The sequence below is a fragment of the Taurulus bubalis genome, assembly GCF_910589615.1.
Source record: "Taurulus bubalis genome assembly, chromosome: 12".
In the NCBI taxonomy this organism is placed as follows: Eukaryota; Metazoa; Chordata; class Actinopteri; order Perciformes; family Cottidae; genus Taurulus; species Taurulus bubalis.
The window spans coordinates 11,249,345-11,273,459 of record NC_136600.1 but is presented as its reverse complement, the minus strand read 5'-3'; the positions used below and the strand labels follow the sequence as shown (position 1 = coordinate 11,273,459).

At 44.9% G+C, this 24,115-nt stretch overlaps 1 protein-coding gene across 2 annotated transcripts in view; it reads right to left on the bottom strand.

The window, feature by feature from the left end:
• Nucleotides 1-1,924: 1,924 nt before the first annotated feature.
• The window catches only part of satb1b (SATB homeobox 1b), a gene marked incomplete at both ends in the record, with an annotated part of 43,833 nt that continues 21,642 nt past the window's right edge, over nucleotides 1,925-24,115 (bottom strand). The window contains 4 exons of one of the 2 annotated variants that reach the window (XM_079227841.1): nucleotides 1,925-2,542; nucleotides 4,577-4,786; nucleotides 19,037-19,192; nucleotides 19,768-19,839. In XM_079227841.1, the coding sequence (XP_079083967.1) occupies nucleotides 1,925-2,542; nucleotides 4,577-4,786; nucleotides 19,037-19,192; nucleotides 19,768-19,839 (1,056 nt within the window). The remainder of the gene's footprint in view (nucleotides 2,543-4,576; nucleotides 4,787-19,036; nucleotides 19,193-19,767; nucleotides 19,840-24,115) is intronic. The other variant, XM_079227842.1, reaches the window with a different exon arrangement.

The window sequence follows — 24,115 nt, the reverse complement described above, 5'->3', positions numbered from 1 at the left end:
TTCTTTATTTTAGATTTTCACAGGTGCGTCAGATACACTCAGCAGTAGAAGTGGAGATGCAGTGGAGGAGCCCAGGTACAGTCGAGTCTGAGAGGAAGAGGCGCGACAGAGCGTCGGTTTTGTACGGCACGCTCTTGCACAGACTTCAAATATATTTACAATAATAAACAATCAATGATTCATAAGATGTGATATTTACAGTTATTACAAATAAGGTGTTCAGTGACTGAAGGAGTCAGTCAGCGACCGGAGTTGATATCTCTTAGCAGTGGATTTAAAAACAATTCACATTGTTTCATCTTTCATCCACAGGGGAGGAGGCAAAAAAAGGAAAAAAGAAAAAAGATCCCACTCTGGTGCCAAAAGAGTCTGGTCAAGTTAATGCCAAGAAATCTGTGGTACAATACAAACAGTTTAATTGTGTAATTAACAATCAATAACCACTTCTAGTTAGAACATTTCTGCAGAAAGGAACCGAGAAACACTTATAAAACAGTCAGTCGTAACAAAATAACTGGTGTTCTCATTGAAATAAACTGATAAAAAAGAAACACTTTTATACAGAATATTTATACAGGAATAGCTTTTTGAATTGGATTGTTAACCAAAGGAAGACACATCGCAGACATCGATTTTCACACAGATTGCATATGTTTTTCTCTCTAAGGTGTTCTATAGGTTAGTCATTTTACCTAAGCTTATTTGCATGATAGTAAAAATTGCATACAACATTAAATTGTGAAGCTTGTAGCATGAGTTGCTCAACATACAGCACTTTTTATAGGCAACCTTTAAAGCACATTTCTCCATTTAAAACGTTTAAGACACTTTTTGTTTTTACTGCCCATCGAAATCACATTTATAAATAGAAAAAAAAAAAAAAGGTCTGTGGAATTAAAAAAAATAAAAGAAAAATTAAGCTCTACGCAACATAAACTTAAAAAAAAGTAATTACATCAGAAACACTGCATGAACTGCAAATAAATAATGTCGGACAACATAAACATGGTGTAATTCACATTTCTAACTGTGTGGCAATTCAGAGAGTTACAGTGACAAAGGTTTTGCAAAATAATCTAACATCGGCAGTGCCGTATAGTACAAGGCATTTGTTGGCATAGTTTCTTTAAGACTGTATCTTTTTTTTTTTTTTTTTACAGTTACAATATAATGTCTATATATATATATTTATATTTCCTCCCTAACAAATAATATGTAAAGACTGAGCTATTCTCGGAGAGTCACCTGGGCCAGGTGAATGCGCTCCAGAGTCACATGATGCGCTTTTTAAAAGAATAACTAATGTGCCAGCAGGCTCCAGACGTGGCGCCTCATGATTAAGGCCTTGTCAACCACTTGGTCCTTGATTTCATTTGCTATCCTTATTATTATCCTTATTATTTTTTTAAAATCCAGTTAAAACATCACATACGTAAACACCTATCAAAGTCCTAGCAAACTCCAGGGGGGACTTTTTTTCTTCTTTTCTTTTTTTCTTCTTCTTTTTAAATATAGTCAGTAGCTCAAAAAGATAAAGTAAGTCAGTGTAAAACAACAGACATAGAGTGCAGTCAGCAAATATCCACGGCAACATACTTAGAATAATTTTTTGTGCAGATTATTTAAACGATGCATCAGTCTTTACAGTGAATAATACAAGTTTTACAAAATCCAAAAAGTAGTACTTGAGTCTGAAATGGGCTTTCCAGTGTGTGAACACTTCACATAGTCAGTCTGCAACGGATTTATATATAGAAACGCTCCTCGTGTAGTCCAGACGCCACACTGATTAAAAACACTACTTTTCTGTATTTGCAGTGCGGCGGTTCTGTGTCGGCCGGAGCGTTTACATTTCGCACAGCCGTCCGTCTGTGTGCGCGCACAAGAGGAGCTCTCAGTACGTGTTCGGGCGATGAGGAGCCTCCTACTCCTTGGCCTCGTGCTCCGACTCCGACTGGGCCTCCGCGCCGCGGGCCAGCTGCTCCTCGATCTTGATGGAGAAGATGGTGCTGTTGGTCCGCGTGCTGTCGTCCAGCTCCGCCAGCAGCTCTCCGCTCTCCCTGAAGTCCGTCAGCTCCTCCTCGAAGGCCGGGCTGCTGCTGCTGCTGCTGCTGGTGTTGGTGGTGGTGCTGTTGTTGTTGTTGTTGCTGCCAGGCTCCTTGGGCGCCTTGGCCGGGTGGTTGATGTAGAAGCGCTGGTTCTGGAAGAACTTGATGATGGTGAGCTTGGGCAGGTCCAGCTGGGCCGACAGGGTGTGGATGGCCTCCTCGTCCGGGTACAGGCCCACGTCCTGGATGAAGCTCTGCAGGATGCCCAGAGCCTCCAGGGAGATCTTCCCTCCGCAGGGGCGGGACTTAATGCTCCCTCCGCGGCCGCCCTCGTCCTCCGTCTCCGCCGGGGAGGCGGTGGAGGGCTGCCGAGGCGGTAGACGGGGGCCGGTGCAGGGCTGCAATTGCTGCAAGGGCTGCTGGGACAAAAGGGGCTGGCAGGGGTGCTGGAGGGACAGAGAGGGCTGCTGGTGCTGATGCTGCTGCTGATGATGCTGCTGCAGCGACTGAGCCTGCAGAGGGAAGAGAAAGGAGACGGGGATGTTATCAGTGAACACTTATCGGCGCCTTAATAAGGCCTTTCATTAAAATCAATTGAGTTGTGAGGAAAAATGGGCCCCGCTGAGTACAGAACAGGCACTTGGTTGAAGGAATTTTCCATGTAATATCTCATTGAATGCAATCAGTTCTGCAGATATGATTTTATTTTTTCCCCCTTATTTCTTTTGGTGGTGGGAGATTGTGTCTCTCATTGTTGGGGTTGAGGCAACACACACACACACACACACACACACACACACACACACACACACACACACACACACACACACACACACACACACACACACACAGTGGGAAACTGGCCTCTCTATTATAGCCTCTGCTGCTTATCAGGCTCTATTGCCAGGCGGTGATAAACAAGATCCCTGTGCACAATTCACGTCGTGATGGTCTGGCTGATTTGCCGCAGTGTGAGAATGCTATCGATGGCTTTCACTCCGCCGTCAGACTCCCGTCAGTGTAAACACATGACACACTGCTCGTAAAATGTCTCATTGTGTGGTTGGAGAGGGAGCGAGTGGGCAACTCGTGGTCCCCGTTGACCCTGCAAAACGGGTGCTCTTTTATTTTCCTTTCTGAGTCAGACACAGTAGGAAAGGTGTTTCGTAATGGAAGTTTGCTAAACAGCACTTTTGCAGCGACGTTGTTCGCCAGCTGCTTAAATGCACCCAAAGATGTGATTCTACTGTCCCAATAAACAGAGCTATGATAGTTCTTGTTGAGCGGAATGGGAGCTAATTTGGCTAATGCGCCGCGTTAGTGAAGGAGAGGCACGAGTCTCTCGTGAACGGTGTAAAACCGCAACATTAAATCAGAAATAATCCTATTTGATCAATCTTCTGTTTACATGCAAAGTATGCAAAGAAATTCCCTCATTCCATATCTGCTGCTGAAACTGATTTGTAAACTAAATTGTATTACCTTATTTATATCCAGTAAATGGACGCCTTTGTGAAACACTGGCCAAGTCTCCAAGTAACCAAATAACGCTGTGGCTCAGACTTCTAATAAAAAACTTGTATTGTACTTTGACCGTGAACCGAATACATGTTCTATTTTCTACTCATGGAGAAGATGTCTTTTTATAAAGCAGCTGCTAAAAAAGTTCAGGCTAATGATATCTTTTGAATTGGCTTTTGCTGAAAAGCAGGACATTCTAATTGTTGTTGTGTTTCAAATGAAAAAAAAAAGATTAGTAAAAAAAAAAAAAAAAGATAAAATGTATGAAATCTACAGTTTGACACGGATCGATTCATCATTTGGTCGACAAAATGTCAAAAAATTGCTAATCACGATTTCTTAAATCCCAACACCAAGTCCTCAAACTGGTGGATTAAACATGTTTATTAGTATTCATATTTTGTTTGTATTTGTACATGTATTACATGTGTGGTTTACTTCAGAAAAAGTGTCCCCCCACACACACACATCTACATTGTGATGTTTGATAAAAACATTAACTATGTAAATCAAAGGTCGGCAACCTTTGTGACATCAAGTGGCATTTTCTTTTAACATTTTCTTGTTAGTGAGTGTGCAATATCAACCTTTAGATTAACGTTAGGTTCATTCAAAATGTTTATCCCCAAGAGATCTGTAATTTTATATTGCATCCATGTATCCATTGTTAAATAATCAGAATCATCGTAGTTATACGTATATGAGAGCACCCGACCAACCTTCCACCAATCTTGTTCATCGGCACAACGAGTAGCCAATCAGAGGCAGAGTAGGGCGGGACTTTGCAGAATGCAAGTTGAAAAAATAAATTCAATAAAACTACATTAAAAGTAGTTAAAGAGGTAATTTGGCCTTCAGGTGAGAGGGCACATCAACATTTTCCAAAAAAACCTCTATTAATGCTTGTGCCATTGGTTAAGCTACCGCCCGGTTCAAACCCATGTCGTGGCCTCTTGCCTTGCCCAAAGGCACAGCGGACACACGCGCAGGCGTCCAGTCAGGCTCACCTGCGGCTGCTCGGCGGAGAAGTGCATCAGGTGCGTCGGCCGCTCGCTGTGGTGCTGCTGCTGCCCGGCGCTGCTCTCCTGCTCGTAGATGGCGTCGCGTTCGACCTGGCAGAGGCTCAGGAAGCGGCGGATCATGGAGAGGTTCTCCCAGAGAGTGCGGTTCTCCGGAGAAGGGTCTTCCTTCCAACGCAGCAGCTCACAGAGCCAGCCCTGAGGGAGGGATCAGAGGGAGGCACGGGGGGAGAGAGGGAGAGCAGGTCAGTAAGTGAACACAGGCTAAAAGAATGTAATATTAAATATGCTTTTTCTGGGGTATAGTAGATTTGAGTTTAAATCCAAAAGATCATTTATAGGCTATCGCATCTATGGAGCTGCACCTGCAGGCACAATGTTTCTTTCTGCAGGCAGCTGAAGATGAAGATGCGAATCAGCCGAGGTCGAGCAACACAGCGGGGAGGAACGACTTCACTCGAGGAGGAACACACACTCGCACACAGAGAGGAGGGAAAGTGACTCCCATGTTTTAAAACGCTCCAGCAGAGGGCCATGAAAGACAGAGCTGAGGAGCAGCCTGGGACCATCGGAACGAGACCGGCTTTATTTGATCGATACCAGTCTGACCTGGACGAGTGAACGACACCTTACTGAATGTGCAGGGCAAAAGGAACTCATTTGTAGTTTTCTAAATGTTTTTTGTGGAGTGATGTAAATGCCCAGATGTACACACGTGTGTGTAACACATTTACTCTATTGGGAATTTTCATCATGATGATGTGATCATACTTTAAATGTTTTTTACCAAACTTTTAATTAACAATGCAAAGACTATTCAAAATAAATTGATATATTTACTGTTTGTCAATACGAGAACGTATTTGTAATAATATTACAGAGCAGAAATGATTCCTCAGCAGGTCGTTTTAATCATCGTTGCGATTATTTCAGTATATGTTTTAACCAAATAACTAACAAACACTGTCTGGTTCCAGCTGCTCAGACTGAATGTGAGGATTTTCGGCAATTCTTCATCTTATATGACAGTTGACTAAAAAGTTCTGTTTTTGGACTTTTCACAATATTTTATTGATATTTTATAAACAATCAATCATTTGAGAGACTAATGAATGAACCATGGAGCTTATAGTGCTCAACATATTCATTCATCTCCTTACTTGTGGGTGCTTTCGTGTTTTATCTAAAAGTCGGACTGGAGTCAGGACTGGTGGTTCGGTTTGGATCGAGGTCTTCAAATGTGTGTTTATGTTTGTTCACGGAGCTCGAGTGACAATCTGAGGATTCACGACTGTACGGACAGAAGGGCTCAGCGGGGGTTGGGTGACGTGGTCCCACAGCCTCAGACGTGATGACCTAAACCTCAGCAGAGCGGAGCAGTGTGTCTGTGTGTGTGTGTGTGTGAGTAAGAGCGAAGAGAAATAACACACTGTAGTGCTGTGTGGGAGAGCGAAGAGGAGGTAGAGGAGGAAGGGGGGGTGAAGATACAAGAGAGCTGTAAAGGGACAGAAGTGGATGAAGAAGGAGTGACGGCCGGGGAGTGCAACCAGCGAGGAGGAAACACAGCGTCAAAGAGAAGCATTGAGGTGTGTGTGTGTGTGTTACGGAGGGCTACTCGCTCAGCCGGGTAGTCTGTCCTGGCGCCGTGACAGAGCAGCGCTGTAATCTCCCGGCCAGTGCGCGGCAGCACCTTTCATTTCCACAGGATTACACCGCGCTGCTGGTCCACACACACACACACACACACACACACACACACACACACACACACACACACACACACACACACACAGAGGGCAGAGCCACGCCACCACACTGCATGCAAGAGATAACTCAGCAGTTTGGTTGTCCCCAGTTCCAACTCCTCCCATAAGCCACATCAAACCCAGGAGGGGGGGGCGAGATGGGAGAGAGACAGAGAGAGAGGGGGGGAGAGAGAGAGAGGGGTAGAGGGGGCCATAAAGCCTGCGTGCCCACCTTGTTCCTTTGCCACGTTTATTGTTGCGTTTTTAATTTGCATGCAGAGGGATTTGGACGACGCTCCAGTTGGGCTGTCTGTGGTTTCAGCTGATTCGGTAGTGCGGGCGAACACACACACACACACACACACGCACACACACACACACACACGCATGCACACGCGGCCCGCGAACAGACGCACACAAACCACCACACACCATCTTGTCAAAGCCAAAGAAACTGTACCCCGGCCCAACGATGGAGTAATCCAACTCAAACACTCCCAAAACCAGCAGGATTAAACCCAAAGTAGCAGAGCCAATCAAACAATGGCACGACGTGAACTCCATTTCAATGCCAGGAAGTCCATTTGATGAAATAAAGTACAGAGAGTTTATTAGTGTGAATGTTTCGTGTTTGTGCTCTACAGTTTTTTGAGCTGACATGCAGCTTTTTTTTTTTTTTTTTGTAGGAGGAAGAAACGAACACACCAACATTTGCCATAATGTTTTTTTTTCTTCTTCTTCATGTGATGCACGTCAAACAGCAGTTAGCGCTGCTCCCAGCCAGCACTGTGGACAGTGGACAGTCAGCATTTTCCATGGCAGTTTCAAGAGCTTTGTTTGTGTTTGTCTAATTGCATTGCTTCCACAGGCCAGGCAGAGGCAGGGGGGATACAGAGAGGAGAGAGAGAGACGGTGAGGAATGGAAAGAAAGAGAGAGAGAGAGAGAGAGAAGTTAGCAACTTGACTCCCTTGTTGTCAGTAAACTTTAAATAAAAGAAGAAGAAAATAACTGGCATATTGTGAACGGCATAAAACTTCATCCTTCCGCAATTTTAAGTAGCGTAATTATTATCATATACAGATCCAAACTCTCCCTGAAGAATGGCTAAACCAACAAGGCTTTACGTCCCCCTCCATTTAATGTAATTTGTCGAAGCCTCTCCACTGCGGCCGACAAGCACTAACCGCTCTCGATTGGATCATGGAACTTGCTGCCCCTGCCGCTAAAGTGTTCCAACACGGCCCCGAAAAAACACAAAAAAATCTAGGGCTCTTCAATCCGCCGCACTCTGTGTTTTGTTGAAGATCATTAAGGGCGCTCTATAAATAAATAGAACAGGTAGATCAGAAGAGGCCTAGTTGTCGGCCAACACAGAACACACTCACTCTGTTTCCGCTGCTGCTCAGTCGAGAGACTTTATCACGCCGCGGCTCAACCGACGGGAAGCTGACAGGTGACGCTCGCTAGAACGTCTGTGACTGACGGATAATTACCACTTATGGGAAAACCTGCAGTATTAACAGATTATTTATTTTTTACACAGATAGGAATTAAAGTAGACAGCCAGAGAGCAAAAGAGTGTCTAGTTAGGAAGTGAATGACCAAGATGCTCATGTTGCTGTTATTTGCTTCCACTTTAGCTTTAACAACTTAAGAATTGTGTGAATTGCTTTGGACTTTAATTGATTTAACCCTCCACCCCCCCCCAAAACAGCCTCACAAACACAGTTTAGACTGGTGCTAAATTGTTAATCCTGAAAACAACTTTCAAGCTACTCAAGTGTGAGGAGTCACTGCTCCTAAAGTCGTAACCGCCGGAAATCTTTTCAACTTCACTCGGAGAAAACAAAGCGTGCAAAAACGCCAGAATTGGCCAGTTTGCGTTCTGTATTTTACACAAAATAATAATAAACTAAGCAGTCAAGAAAAATCCCGGCAGATTAATAGATGATGAATATAACTGCAGCCCCTGTTTAGACCATTATTGGTAGAAATCACAGGAAACCAACACGGTGAGCTCTTCAATCGACCTCCTGTGGGACGCCAATACATGTTTTAACAAACCTAGATCACCCTCCAAATCACAGAGTCAGTAGTGAGCGGGAAAGCCAGTTTGTTTTCATGCTAAATACGTCTCTCAGCTGAACTCACAGATGCTGCAAACAGGTTCAACGGAGCAATAAGCACCAACAGGCGAAGGATTATCTTGCTATGTTGGCACACACCTGCGACAATATTGCACAATAATCCGCTGCCTCTAGGTCATTGTTGCTTAATTATTAATTAGTTTCCAACAACGGGACAGGCAATCGAGAACCGCGGCCTTTCCTTGTTTTACAGCGGCCGCAGATCTGACCGGAGGCTAATGGGGGCCTGCGGGGTCATAAGGTGCCAAATTAAAAGGGTAATAAACTCTTCAGCGGGCCATTGTACGGTCCTGGTAAAAATAGCAACTGGGCGTCCTGATAATTTTATATATATATATATATATATATATATATATATATATATATATATATATATATATATATATATATATATTTCCCTTCCCCAAACACAATAGTTGAATTCATGTGCGAGATTCACCCGGCTAGCAGTGCGGCGCGTGGTGTGTGTGAGTGCTGCAGTCACAAGCTGCCAATAAGCGCATAGGCCTGCTCTGTCAGAGAACAGCCTGGTATTCACCGCCCGACCCGTCCAACCAGAGAACGACCGCTGCAAACACAGCCAACATGGGAGCTCAGGGATGAGCGACTGGCAGACAGACAGGCAGGCAGGCAGACAGACAGACAGGCAGGCAGACAGACAGACAAGCAGACAGACAGAGAGAGGGGTCTGTCACACGGCCTGGCCAACACCTTCCCTCTAATCTCATTTGCTTGTTATCAGCCCCATCAGGCTGACCTCGGCCACTGCAAAATAAATAAATAAAATAAGCCAACAGATGTCCATCAATTTGCCATTTGAGTTTATTTTTCCCCTCCTTCCTCGGATTACTGCGTGACCAGAAATCATGCCTCAGTTTGCTGCGATGGTTTCAACCCCAGAAGCAGACAATGCGAGTGTATCGAGTACCGTTTAGATTTTGATCATTTGTATATGAAAAAAAAAAAAAAAGATCAGATGACGCATTAAAAAAAAAAAAAGGAAGAATACAACAACAACAAAAATATCACAGATGAATAAATGATTGTGGCCATTGTTGCGGCTGGCGGGTTGGAGGACAGGACTGTTTCGGAGGCAGCAGACAAGCCTCTTCTGTGTCTGAACAAGGGAGGGAGCTAAAAGTAGGGGGAAGACAATGCGTTATTGTTTTTCCTCCTCCTTGAACCTGGCAGAGGCCCAGCACTGGCAGACAACACGATGCAGATAAATGCAGCCGATAACACGCTTCTCCTCCTGCACGTTCACCCCGCAAGTAACGTGTGCTGTGTTGTAAAAAAACAACAGCGTTAGACCACGGTGGACGCCCATCTGCTGACGACGAGTGTTGAAACCTTCCTGATGCTCGGACATATGCGGATGTCCCGCAAGAATAAGCAATAATTGACAGCGAATTCAGGGGCCGACTTTTTTTTGGGGGTAGAATAAGTATTTCTATGCAAACGGGGTCAGTGTTATATGAGCACTACTTAGAAATACAGTGAAAACAGCATCCTGCTCCCAGACAGACCAACCTCCCATTTATTAGACCGTTAGCGTCTTTATTCAATTTCGTCTTGAATGGCCACACAGCCACCGGCAGTTACAGTTACTGTACACACTGAATGTTACAGGGCTGACAGCAGCATTGGAGGGAACTAATAACAACCTACAGAGTCGATTTAAGTGCCATGTGTTTCATTAGATAACGGGTCAGGTGACAAAAGGTCCAAATTCCCAAAGAAAAAGGTCTATTGAGTCCTTTTAACGGAGCGTTAATCCAAATTCATGGTCTGTTGTGGTGGTCCAACCATCAATGCTTCTAGTGTGAGGAATGAATTGATGGTTCGACATTCAACAAAACAGCAGACATAGATGACAGGCAACCAAGTTGCTTCTATTAGGGCTCCTGCGGGCTGATGCTATTTGTTGAGCTGCAATACAAACAACAACCATGAGCGTGAAGAAGATAAAACCACGACAGACATTCAGAACTGGGCATTGAAGAATCTGCATGTTCTATATTAAAGTAACGCAAGTACTCGGATATGGAATTTGCTCAAAACGTCCAGCCTCTAGTTACGAGCTCACCTCTCGAACCATTTCCATCGTCAAATAAATGAGTAAACCTCAACAACGGAAAAGAAACCGCAACGCACAAGGAGGTGTGGAGATGTTGAATAATTAACATGGTAATCAAGGGGAAAAAAGGTTACAGATAAGTGAAAACTATTTTTTTTGTTTGGACTGAATTTAAGGTTGTTCACCGTGTGACGATCAAAGAGTTGAATGTATTGATTTATTTAGTTTGCATAACTTTGCAACCTGGTTCCAATTCACACACTGGTCTTTGAGTATTCATAAGAAGTCATCCTCCCAAAAAAGATGGCTAAAATCTTTTTTAAATGACAGATATGCCCTCCGGATGGTTGGATTTGTGACCGCAGTAATGGATGATGACATTTTCTACTTGTCATATGTACAAATCGCGGGGCTGCTTTTTTTTTTTTTATCTGAAAGAAAGCTTTTGAAGATTAAAAAACCGAATCATCTTAAACCACTGGAAAACTAGCCTTTGAAAAAAAAAAAAAACACTTTTATTATTAAATCATGTTGATATGACTCTGATGTCTTTGTCAGATGCTTTCCAGATTCTGGTTTCCAGATTGTGTCACCATCCTCTTTTGTGAGGATGTCAGTGGCTGAGCTTTAGGAGAGAAATTGTCTGATTCATACATGCCAAACAATTAATCTCTATTCGAGCCGCGACAGAGAGAAGTCTTCGCCAAACAGCGAGCGTTTCTCTGAAGAGGGGTCGCGACCTCACCAGATACAATAAGCGAATCGACAACAATAACAGACTGACAGCTAACGCAACACACATTGTGGAGGCAAGGCATGACTGTGCAGGAAATGGCCCTCTCTGTGTCAGCACTTGCTCCACAGAAACAATACCGACTAGTTCTGTGCGGCAGTTTACGTCACGGCTGCCGAACCAATAAAGTGTGCGGGGAATTTTCGAGCAACCAAATAGAGGCAGATGGAGCATAAAGAATAACCAAAGGCAAATGACCAGTCCATCTAAAATGGAGCACATTAAACATCTGTGTGGTTGCAGCGTTTTCCTTTTTTTTCCTCTTTCTAGCTGTACGTTTTGTTCTTTTTCAGCAAAGTTCTCCACACACACACACGCACGCACGCACGCACACACACACACGCACGCACGCACGCACGCACGCACGCACGCACGCACGCACGCACGCAAGCACGCACAGAACATAGTAACAATAGTGGGAGTTCCCCCGGTGCAACCGCAGCCTGCGGCTGGATAAGTGCCTTGCTCAAGCACACTAGTAAAGAGACAAGAGAACGTGTTTTAATTTGCATCTATATCTGATCTAGAAATAAACATTTGCTCAGTATTTATCCACAGAACTAACAAAACATGTGCAGGAAACAATAATCCAAATCTTTAGATTTGAGATATCAGTGGGTATCGCATATTAGTGAAACTGTGCTCTCTTTGTCCACAAAATATATTTTTTATGAGGACAAAATGGCGCCAGCAATGATGCTGCAGTCCGTGTGTCTCTTCGTAGGAAATATTAGTATTGTTGGAATTGCACCATAATCTAGTTTAGCCTGGTGGTGGGCTGATATTTGGGTGGCAGCAATGTCTGCACAGCTACACTGAATGTTCAAACACTGTTCTCCCACCACAAATGTACTTCTTCTTCTTCATAATCGTCTCTGTTCAATACAGCTGAGGCAGATGGAGGATGAATGCACAGAAGACAACAAACACACTGGAGATGAGCTTGAGATAAACAACAACGGCAGCAACATTACAAACACAGAAAGCACCTACATGCAGTCTGATTCCATCAATTATAAGGACTTGAGTGAGATTTAATTCAAAGCTTGGGTTTAATTGTTAATATCAAAGCATAATTAAACTGATAAATCATGACTGATTTTATTGAATTAGGGATTGAAATAGCAGAGAACCTGCAAATTGTCTATGTCAGCTAAATAAGTGTTCTCAATTGGCCTACAAGTTTGCTTCAGTTACTAATGAAACCCAACCCCACCCCAAAAAAAGTGTTCTGAAATAAAAGTCTTAGTGTGCAATTGTTTGTTCAGCGCTTGTGTCTCACTCAACTCGTAAATTAATCTTGAACTTAAAATATAGTATTTGTACAAGTGGCAACAAAGTAAACACCAAAACTCAAATGTCTCTCTGTATGTGGCTGAAAAGGCAATTTATACGTCTTTCTTCATGCTCGAGTTACGCGTCATGTTTTTAAAAAAAAAAGAGCGACCAAAGAATATGATGAAGACATAGCGATGGGGATGGTAAGCATCTTCGCTCAGAGAGAGCGAGAGAGAGAAGATTGTGAAAAACTAATGCTTGCAAAACCAAGTGCACACAAGCACCAGCATGAGCACTTGGATAGATCCTAATATCTCCCCATGCAATTCCCCTAGACTCCATCACACACTCTGTAATCTCTCTCTCTCTCTCTCTCTCTCTCTCTCTCTCTCTCTCTTTCTCTCCGGCTGCATCTGCCGGAGCCAGTGGCTGTAGTTAAATTGAAATATTTCCCGGCGTGTGTCAGAAGCATGCAGAATGATAATTATGACAGATCTGATTAGGCGGGCCGAGGCGGGCGGCTCCGGGCTGCAGGTGCGACCTTGTGCATTCCTGAGTGTGTAAATAAAATTAATTACAAGCACAGGGGGCGCGCGGCGCGTGACACCGGCGCGCACAGGGGGGACTCCCACAGGGGGCACCCTAATGGAATATTTTCACCGAGTCTAATAATACAGTTGGTATTGACTTGAGGTAATTAGGGGGATCATTAAAGCGCTTTTCCCGGCGTATTTGCCTGCCTGATCAGATTAGCGAGAATGGGCCTCAGAACAAGCCCTGTGTGGTCTGTCAGGAGGAGTGGAGACAGTGGGAGAGGGTTAGCGAGAGAACATTTGCGGGAAAGAAAGAACTAGCAAAATACTGAGCCTGTCACTGGGACAAAGGGAGCGTTTGCTAACCAGCGGCCAAAGGCTAAGAACTAGTTAGGTTCGGCAAGTGGCTAGTAGGTGGAGCAAGGCTAGGCCTAGAGAGTGACTCATAGAAAGGGTTAGTGAACTATTAGAAAAGTGCTAACTCAGTTAACCGGCTAACACCTGCGCCACGGCAGAAAACATTTGTCTTATAATACTGCATTAGGGGTGACGAAGAGACAAATTTGGAGTTCTGACAGTCGGGGGAAAGATGCCTCGTTTGGACCCCCGGAGAGGAGGCGGGAGTGGGTTGCGCAATTGGAGACAGATGGGGTGAGAGGTGGCATGTAAGGCATAAGTGAGAGAGATGGCAGGAGGGACACAAAGTGCTCTGGGCATGCTCAGTGAGACCCCGGGGCCTCTGCTGAGAGGAGGAGGGTTCGGTGAAACGGGCAGTGGAGAGAAAAACAGGCTGGTGGGAATTCCACTGTCCATTAAACAATAAGGGAAAGGCTCATTTCAGAGGGAGGGGGAAGACTTACCGTTTGCAAGATAATTCATTCGCTAAATTAATTATTCAGACAGCTGGGTCTCCAGTTCAAGAAATTGTGTCTTTAATAATAGAGAGGATCTGGCCTAGCCTGTTTCCCATGGCAACCTAATAACCAAGCAGGCGCAGGAGATAAATAAATAAATCAATTAATAAACAGGCACGACCCTTTTGGATCCCTTGGGGGGATGTGATATGCTCGCTCTGATCTGCCTAATTTGAGGGAGAGAGGTGTGGGGAACTGTTAATCTACAAACAAAAGAAGAAGAAGAAGAAGAAGAAGAAGAAGAAGAAGAAGAAGAAGAAGAAGAAGAAGAAGAAGAAAAAAGAAGACGTCTTGATGCCCGCCCTGCCATCACACAGAAAGTACAACTTGTGAAAAGTGGAGCAAAAACTGAGCCGAGTCGTTACAACACAGAGCACCTCGAAGTTCCTTATATTACAAGGTGTCTGATTTTGCTGTACTATGATGTCATGTAAAGCCATTTGCAAACAACTCTTCATGCGAAAGCATGACTTCTAACACAACGACCCCAAGTGGTTTCTCAGTAACAGACAAACCTCTGAGCGGTCACAATCCAGAAACAGACACCCGAAAGGTCAGCCATCTGCCCCTCTTGTTAAGCAGCCATTGGATGGAGCCGAACACTAGAAGTGGTGTGTATGTGTGTGTGTGTGTGTGTGTGTGTGTGTGTGTGTGTGTGTGTGTGTGTGTGTGTGTGTTGTTGGCCTGGTCTGGTTGGGTGGGTCATGTGCTAAATATCTGACATTAAAGCTAAGAAAAGCGTTCAAGACCCCATAAAACATGTACGACCACTAATGGGATTCAACCCCGAACAGGAAATTAGTCATTTTCCAAACATGAAGGAAGCGGCTCTCGTTATTCTGTCACCCTCCCTTCCTACTCATATCAGTGTCCCCACCCCCCCACCTCTCCAGACCAACAAGGCACTCACCCCCCACCATCACCACCCCCTACCCTCCACTCCAGGGACTGCCGTGCCAGGCGGGTGCAGGGTGACAGATGGCATACACCAACCTCCCCCCCACCCCTCCTACTGCACCAGCCCCCCCCCGGTGGCGCAGCGGCGGACCAGATCAGTGCCATTCTGTCTCATTAGAGCCTGGCTAATTAGCGTAGCCTCTTCCAGGGGAGAATGGGCGATGAGAGAGAGAGAGAGAGAGAGAGAGAGAGAGAGGAAGCGTTGTTGGTGGCGGTGACTGCGCTCTGCACTCTTCTGGTCATTGAGGAGTCGGAGGGCTTTGAGCCCCGTGGCGCGCGGGGCTCCCACGGCGCTTGTTTTGCGACAGCGGGGACTCAGATTTTTTTCCGTCCGGCGTGCAATTCCTCCCAGGAAGTGTCGGGGATGTTTGGACATAAAAGTCGTGTCAAAGCGATGCCCCCCGCTCCCAAGCCGCAGCTCACCTCCCATCGCTCATCTGAACATGAGCCGCCCTCTCTGCCAGGCTCGCCCTGCCTCCTCTGTTAAGAACAAAGCCCAGTAGCCCGCTAGATGGCTGCTCGAGCCCCACTGCGCCGGTTAATAATGTTGACATCAACTCCGGGCTGTCCAGATCATAGCTCGCACCTCCACGGGGCTAAAACCCGAAACGGGACCGCTTGGCGAAAAAAGCTACTTTTGGCACCGTCCTCGCTGGATTCAAACCAATCACAAACAGTTGTTTTCTCCAAGTCTGACATCTCCTGAAGCTAAATGGATACAGAGCATTCTCGGAGTGTTCGATCAGTTTGAGGCCTTGAGGAAGGGATCATGAATAGTGATTCAGATTTTTATCAAAAGTCTGGGTGTAATATCTGTCCTAATAAATCAGAATTGCTGCATGGATTACTTAAAAAATATGTATGCCCAGACTTGAAGTGAAATGGCGACCATCAATCTGATGAAGTAGTATGGCTTGGGTTAGATTCACTGCTCTATAGTTACTACTTTGAATATGTGGCCGTAAAAGAGTGATTGAAATGCAACATTGAATGTGTATGTGTGTGTGTGTGTGTGTGTGTGTGTGTGTGGGTGGGTGGATGGATGGGGGGGGCATAGGCCTGCAGTGGTTACGAGCCCTAAGAGAGGACGGGATGGCTGCGTTCCAGGAACCCCCCAAACACACACATTCAAATGCGCCTGCACATAAACCCGTATCTATATGCAGAATACAGAAATACACACAAATAAGCAAAGACTCAGTGGAGCGTGGACCAATCAGTGAACTTCTTTTTTACTGCTTTTCTACCCAGGAGGATCACTACTGCCTTTGACCTCCTTCAACTCCACACCTTTTATTTCTCTCCTCTCTCTTCTTCTCCCCTCCTGAGCTGCATCCCTCCGTCTCTCTGTGAACGAGGCCAGTGTGCCGCACACTAATACACTAATAGCACACGTACACCGCCCATGCTGTACGTACGGGGACTGGAACCGGCGGATCCCGGTCACCTGATCCTGTGCGTGCGTAAGCATGCTGGGAAATCCTAAACTGAGCTGAAGAGGTTGAACTGCACACCGAGCCGACGGGACGGTGCCAGTGCCTCAGCGATGAGGCCTCTTCCCTTCCCCCCGCCATTATTTCCCTGGACCCCATATGGGCACCCTGCCAGTCCGGCCCATCCTCCACACTCGTCACCAACCACAGCCACACTGCACTCCAACCCCCCGTATACCAGCAGTCTCCGCTGGCATGGCTCTCAACCCCAAAGCTTGGATAGCGTTGTTGTGTTCCTGCACGGCTGCAAAATAAAACCCTCTCCTGACTTAAGCTGTCGTTTACAGCGTGTAGTTTAAAAAACACATTTTGCCGTTCTTCTTGGCCGACTGATTCACACCACAGTAAGCTCGAGAGCAATTAACACCCAGCGTCGTAGCTCCGGTGACATGAAGCGAGCATTTTCTTTAGTTCCAGCAGTGGAACCAGTGCTGTTTGTGAAATCTAATGCTAGAGCTTAAACACCTTAAACATTTTATGAAGAGTAGTTATAGCTGCAACTTTTCATTTTCGATTAATCCACCGATTATTTTCTCGATTAATTGGCTGGTTGATAGAAAATGTCCAAACCCAAACATATCTAACGTTGAATGATATAAATCAGCAACACATAAACAATGATGAAATCTACAAACACTAAGAAGCTGGAACCAGCAAACCAACCAGCATTTCTGCTTGAAAAAGTGACTCAAATGATGGATTGATCAGCAAAATAGTTTCTTCCCTAGTAATTGTTGCAGCTCCGCTGCCATCAACATATTATAACAATGTGTGGGGAAGAAGAAGACATTTCCGCCCATATAGATGGACTGATGCGGATTTCTGGAAAGTAAAATCCCGATGGAACTATCTGCCCACGGCTAAGACGTAAAAATAAAACGACTATCTTGTCCCACTTTCAATCAAAATGCTGCATTTTTTAGGGTTTTTCAAGGAAGCGGCAGGTAAAAAAAACTGGGTGCTGGTCACTGTTTTTTCAGGGTTTAGGGGTCCTGATGGGGAGGAGCAGGCCTGGCGCTGCCGGTAGCCGTGGCGATGCCGGCTGGGTAGTAAGGGGGGAGACCAGCTGCCCGGGGAGCGCCCATTACGAGATGGAGCCAGAGATAAGTGCTCTCCCAGGCCCCCTTTCACAGGCATAATTAGCACACTTCTTATCTGCTGCTCAATTCACATTCACACCCGCCTGCCATGAATGGAACGTGAAAGAGAGGCAGAAATCGTGGGTTGTGGGGGGCGGGGGGGGCGAGGGGGGGACGAGAGGTAGAGGGGCAAGACAGAAAGATGAGAGAGAGGTGGAGAAGGCACAGTGGAAACCTGTTCCCAGACAAACCTTCATTTGAGAAGAGGGGGAGCTGTGTGCGAGTCAATGTCTCCTCGCTCGCCCCCTTTCTCTCCCTCCAATCCTTCCAAGGAGTCTTTGAACTCCTGAACAAAAACAGTGGTTTGTGCATCAAACTGCAATTTGGTAAAACAAAGCTATCTGAGGGTATAATCATCCTAATCAGCAAGAAAAAAATAAAGCCTTTGCAGATATTTCAAGATTATTCCGCCCTTGGTGATCTATTCCCCCCCCCCACTCCTCCACCCTCAACGTCTTCATCAAGCACAATTGTGGAAATCTTCCCAGCTCCTCCGACAGACACGTGAAAACCTTTAATAATAACTCCTTAGTGCTACATTTTAAAATTGCTTTTAATGCACAGTTAAGTTGGTGGTGTGTATTTTCTCTTCCTCCCTGTTTCCAACACACACACAGGCTCGTATTGTGTGAGCGCTCTGCTCTCTGGGAGAAGATAACAGGGGCCCCATCGTCTGACTGCACGGAGAGCTAATATAAACAGGTTTGTTTGGTGTTGAAACACTGTCGACTGCTAAACTCCAAACCCACAATAAAGAGGACATGTGTCATTATGTCGATAAATCACAGCAGCGGTGCACAGGGGCAAGTTTCGCTCGGGGTCGGGTGGATTTCTACTGCTTTGCCTTCAACTGTTCGAACATTGCGATGTTGTTTGCATCTTATCAACATTTTGAAGATATTGTTGACTGTCTCAGTGCTGATGGATCTTTATTCTTTTCAATTTTGCAAGACATCCATCAGCCTTTGTGTGTGTGTGTGTGTGTGTGTGTGTGTGTGTGTGTGTGTGTGTGTGTGTGTGTGTGTGTGTGTGTGTGTGTGTGTGTGGACACTTTACGCAATTTATGCTATGCAGGTTGGGAATTTTTTCGGGGGGGCTTTATGACACATCAATACTGCTGTAAGAGCCAGTTTACAAAGCCAGATCGAAGAAGTTATGATTAACAGCATTTACACATTATTTCTCAAAAGGTAGCTACGCCTAAAAACGATTTTCACCAGCTATCGAACAAAGACCATGCTCCATTGATGAGAGAAGAAAGACAGCTCTTCATATTCTGCAAGTGTAGCTTGAACTGAAATTAAGTTTTCTGGAGGACAACGGCCGGACCGAGAGGACCAAAGCAAGCACCAGTGCGTGTCCTTTCCGTACCTGGCTCTTGGAGGCGGCCACCTTGGCGAACAGGGCCTGGGAGACTTTGGCCCTCTTCATCTCCTGCTGGATCTCGTCGTAGATGGTGGAGTTGATGTTGAGGATGCAGCTCTCCGTCTTGCCGTTCCACTCGCTGGGTAGAGGCGACTGTTTCACCTGGTTAACAGGGGGAAGACAGGCGAAAAGATTACGAAAATCAGTTTTTATTTCTAATACTTTGTCAGATGTTGGATTCTCCTTTTGTATTTGATAGATTTTGATTGTGTGTATGAATGGGATCTTCAGCCCCTGAAGATATTAATATTATCAGAGTCATGTGTGACAGTTAGTGTACTAAATACTGTGTATCCGTAACTGAGCAATAAGATTTATATTTCTCTCTCTCTCTCTCTCTCTCTAACTCTCTCTCTCTCTCTCTCTCTCTCTCTCTCTCGTTTTTGATACCAAAAAATTAGATTAAAAAAAATATATATATCTGCTTTTGACCTCATTATCAACTTTACATGTAATTAAAATCGTAATATTACTGTAAAATACGGTGGTATTAGACATTCTTTACACACAAAACATTATTTAAATAAATGTGAATATTAGCCTTTCACTTGAAAGATAATAGCAATTAATTGCATGTTGGGCGATAATAAGCGTCAAGTGTGTGCATTGTCTCTGATAATGTGTGTGTTCAGATTGGTGGAGGTGGAGAGGTGAGGTGGGTGGCGTTATCTGCTCACAGGGGAAAGGCCCACAGGGATTCTGGGATTCCAGTCCTCGGGCCTCAGGCTGCTACAGTCTTCCCTCCGGGGCTGCTGTGTCGGGAACACAACATACAAACGTTATTTGCTTAGGCTCACACGGGGAAAAAAAGAGAGAGAGAGGTAATCTGGCTAAACACAAGACACACACACACACACACACACACACACTGGAGTGTAGATTACACCCACGCCCAGCTCCAGCGTTACTTTGCTCGAAAACACTTAGATGCGTTGTGAGGAATGTTATTATTCTTATGTCAAGCTGGTGATTAAAAAATAAATGCAAGTCAAGTGAAATCAAATCATCTTCATTCAGCGGCTTGTTGCATCTTGACAAAAATCCTTTGACAAGTTAACAAGTATCCTAATAAAAGCATTACCCACCAACCATTAGCATATGAATCATTCCATACGAGCCCTTTTGAAAAGAGACATCGGCAGGGTTGGGTATTGAGTACAAGCGCCTAGCATTCAAATAATCATAATAACACCAACAGCTACGAACTCACGACACACAGCCTGTGATCAAAAAAACACACACATATATATATATTCAAGCGTTTTGTCTAGACGCCTAATACGAGCTCCTTTATGCGTCAAAGACAATCACATAATCCTAAAATTTGTGGTGAAACTGGAATGCCAGAGCATTTCTGGGCCTTTCATCACATTTTTTTTTTTTTTTACGACTAGGCTCGTCAGTCTGAGCGGTAGGTTGCCATGTCAAGCTAATTGTTAAGGCCGGGACGTGCGCTAACTGGCTTTTGGGGGAGTTGTGCCGACCTATCAGCACACGTGAGAGAAACATACCTCTGCATCTGTTTTTATGAGGCCAATAAAAACCCTCCTCTGTCTCTGGCTCAATTGCCACCCTGGCTGATTTATGTGCTTAAATTCACACCGCATTGCTCCATAGGAGAGGCTGGCAGATGGCCAGGTGTACTAGTTGTGTGTGCGTGTGTGTTTGTGAGAATTGCCTTGTGTAGGAACGGGTCGGCATGATGAATGTTGACGGGTTTAAGTCATACAGGTGAAATATATTAGGGTCTCAAGATATTCCATTGATGTGCCAACAGTGGAATAAAAAACAACAACCAAAAGCTTGAGTTTCGGGTGGTGTTTGAAGTAGTTTGTACGCCGTGTTCTCGCCTCGGTGTTTGTGTTTCGCCTGCAGATCTCTTTGTGCAAGGTTATGGATCTCTACAGCTCTGGAAGCTGGTCCCAGATATGCTAAAAGGGTACGTTCATTCTGAGAGGAAAGCGGCTCACTGATCTCCAATTCCCCTATGAATGAAAAACTCATAGTTCCAAATGTTAATTTCTGCATCTGAGACGTCAGTAAAGACGTGAAAGCTACAGTCGGAAACTTAAATCAAAGTCATTTTCCGTCACATTTGCTGAAACTGTAACCTGACTGCAGTTCACGAGACAGATACTCTGTGGACAGATCTGGTTCATCTGATTAGTTCTCCCAATAGCATTTGTAAGATTCTGCTGCGCCCGAAGGAAAACAACCAATCAGAGCCGAGGAGTCTCTGACGCAGCTGTCAATCACAAGGTCATACTTCTATACAAATATCAATAGGAATGATGTTGTTGCATTGTCTATTTCTCACCTCGAATCTTTCCAAGAACATATTTTAGTCCCTGTTTTGCTGCAAAATGAGGAAGATTGTGACCGGGTCCACCATGGTGGAAATCTGTTGAGCCAAAATCCAAAAGTGCTGCCCACCAGTGGTGATAGTCTGACCGGAGTTTGAGCTTCGAGAGATTTTAAATTGACAGCTGCTTTAGAGACTCTTGACATTAAGAGCTCTAAAAAGGAGGCGACTGTCAGAATATAATGATAAAGAGTTATTCCTATTAAAGTTCCCGTCTGTGGCTCTCTCACGGTGGGTTATGAAGCCAAAAGCAACATTCTTGTGCAAAGGCCCGCTCTCTAACTCTGAGCCTCCGATTGTAAAGATGAGCTGTGAACTGCAAAGAAGCCCCGTTTAAAGTTCAGCACCGCTGATTCAGAATGCCACTCTTTCTCTTTTTAAAGTTTGGCAAGGACAGGCAACTTGCATCCTGCTGAGCAGTTTTCCCGTGGGAGGTTTCAATTGGAGACGTGTGGGCTCGTGCCTCTGTCTTTCTTCCCTCCTCACCTGAATAAAAAGCCAAATCTGCACCAGCGACAGGACAGAGACGGCCTTTGTCGGCCCCCGTCACTTTCAGATGAGGCTGACCGCACTTCAAACAGGCTTAAGTGGTAGAAAGTTGCCACATACCTTTCAAATGAGGGACATGGATTTGTGGCGAGGATATAGAGTTGTGCTCCGGTGCGCGGGCGATTTTGAAACGGGGGACTGACTAAACGGTGTTTGATCTTTCGCGGAGCTCGTCGCATTTAAAAAAAAAATGATAGGGCTGTTAATGCCGCGTAATGCACGGTAAAAGGTCAAAATTAGCACAAAAAATGATCCGTTATTTGTGCACCAGTCTCATCTTTTTGGTGAGCGGCGGGGACGATGTGGGACTCATTTACATGCGGGGAGAATGTAAAGTATGCTCTCTGGTGCGCACGCCGACGGAACGAATGGGCTCTTATTTATTACACGTCTCCTCCAGACAGGTAGCAGCCTGACACAATGGAGGGGAATGTGAGGTGTGGCAGAAAACAATGTGCCGGGGAGGTGCTGGCGTCCATGCCTGCTGTTGTCACATGTAAACAGGCGAGTGCTGACGAATGAGTAACACTTTGTTTCACCTCTTGTAGCCAACTACAAAACCTGACAGGTGTCAGGAGGTTTGTTAAATGTGTCTGGATCGAGTCCAGGACACAGCACGAAGACAGACAGCTTCTTAAAAACACTCCGACCGGCACACCTGCATACCTGTTCTCGAGCCTGAGCGCATGGAAACACACTGCTCACTAGGGCTGTAACAACGAATCGATAAAAATCGATTGTCAAAAGTGTTGGCAACGAATTTCATTATCGATTCGTTGTGTCGCGCGATTATTACGCCGGGCAATAAGTCGCGGAGAAGAAAAAAAGAGCGGAGCAGAGCAACTGGCCGGCCAGCGTTTCTGAGATTGGAGTGAGACGCGAGAAAAGCTGAGGTTGTGATGTTCTCAAAAATAGAAGATCTTTGACAAGTCGAGTCTTGGCCAATCAGCGTCTTCATGTTCCTCAAACTTGTTTTTAATGGAAGCTAGTCAGCTTGCTATCGCGTTAGCTAACGTGTTTGGGTTGTGTATTGTCGTTAAAGTTACATTATGTTCCGTTACAGTTCAGTCTTGCTTGTAAAAAAACGTAACGTGATGAAACATGCCGTTAACCCCCGGTCTGGTTCAGGTCACGCTGTCACTCGTTAACGTTAAACCGGCACACCGGCGGATCTGGCTGCAGGACGTCGTGGTCATAAGAGACCCAGAATGAAAGAGTTTAAGGAAGAGGACGCTCTATATGGAGCAGTACAGCTTCCCTCTGTCCCAGTATTTCATACATATTGATAAAGCAGCGTATGCTAAATGCAGCCTCTGGAGGGATCAATTACAGTAAAAAGGGCTCACATTTGGCAGATGTAAAGCATAGATGTGTATGTTTTTAGTGTTAGTCCATTTTGTTGTTTTAATTAACAGCTCAGGGATGTTCAAGGAGCAACCTGTTTGTGCACTTTCTGAAGATGTTTTGCACTGTCACTTCTGTTTTTGAATAAAGGGTTGGAAATGAACGCTTTTTTGATAAAAACATTTTTTTATCCGATTCATCGATTAATCGAAAAAATAATCAACCGATTAATCGATTATTAAAATAATCGTTAGTTGCAGCCCTACTGCTCACAATATCTTGAAACAGTTCATGGGACTAGATCTACTCGCACGTGCGTTTAAAAAAATATATATATTCAACAAACGCAGCCTCTGTCATCTCTCCTCTTGCTGCGTGCTTTCCGAACTCTGGCTGCACTTTTTGCTCCATCTCCGACATAAGAGATTTGCATTTTCTTTTCAGCCTCCTGACTGAAAATCTTGGTCGTTATGCAAATATCTATTTGAAGCAGAGAGCCAACGACAACATTTATTTTTTGCATTCTGCAAGTTAGCAAACTGGCAAACTTGAATTGTATGTGATGGGCCAGTTGGATAACAAGATTGTACATTTGAGTATTTTTGTTGCCCAGACTGGGAGTTGGCTACACAGAGTCCCACCACAGCTTAGACAAATAACAACACATCTGGGCTGCTGTGAGAACTGTGATCAGTCGTTTCCGCCACTGACTTGCGTTTGTTGATATTAATTGAACAAATGCTGAAGCTTTTCCTTTTCAGTAACGATAC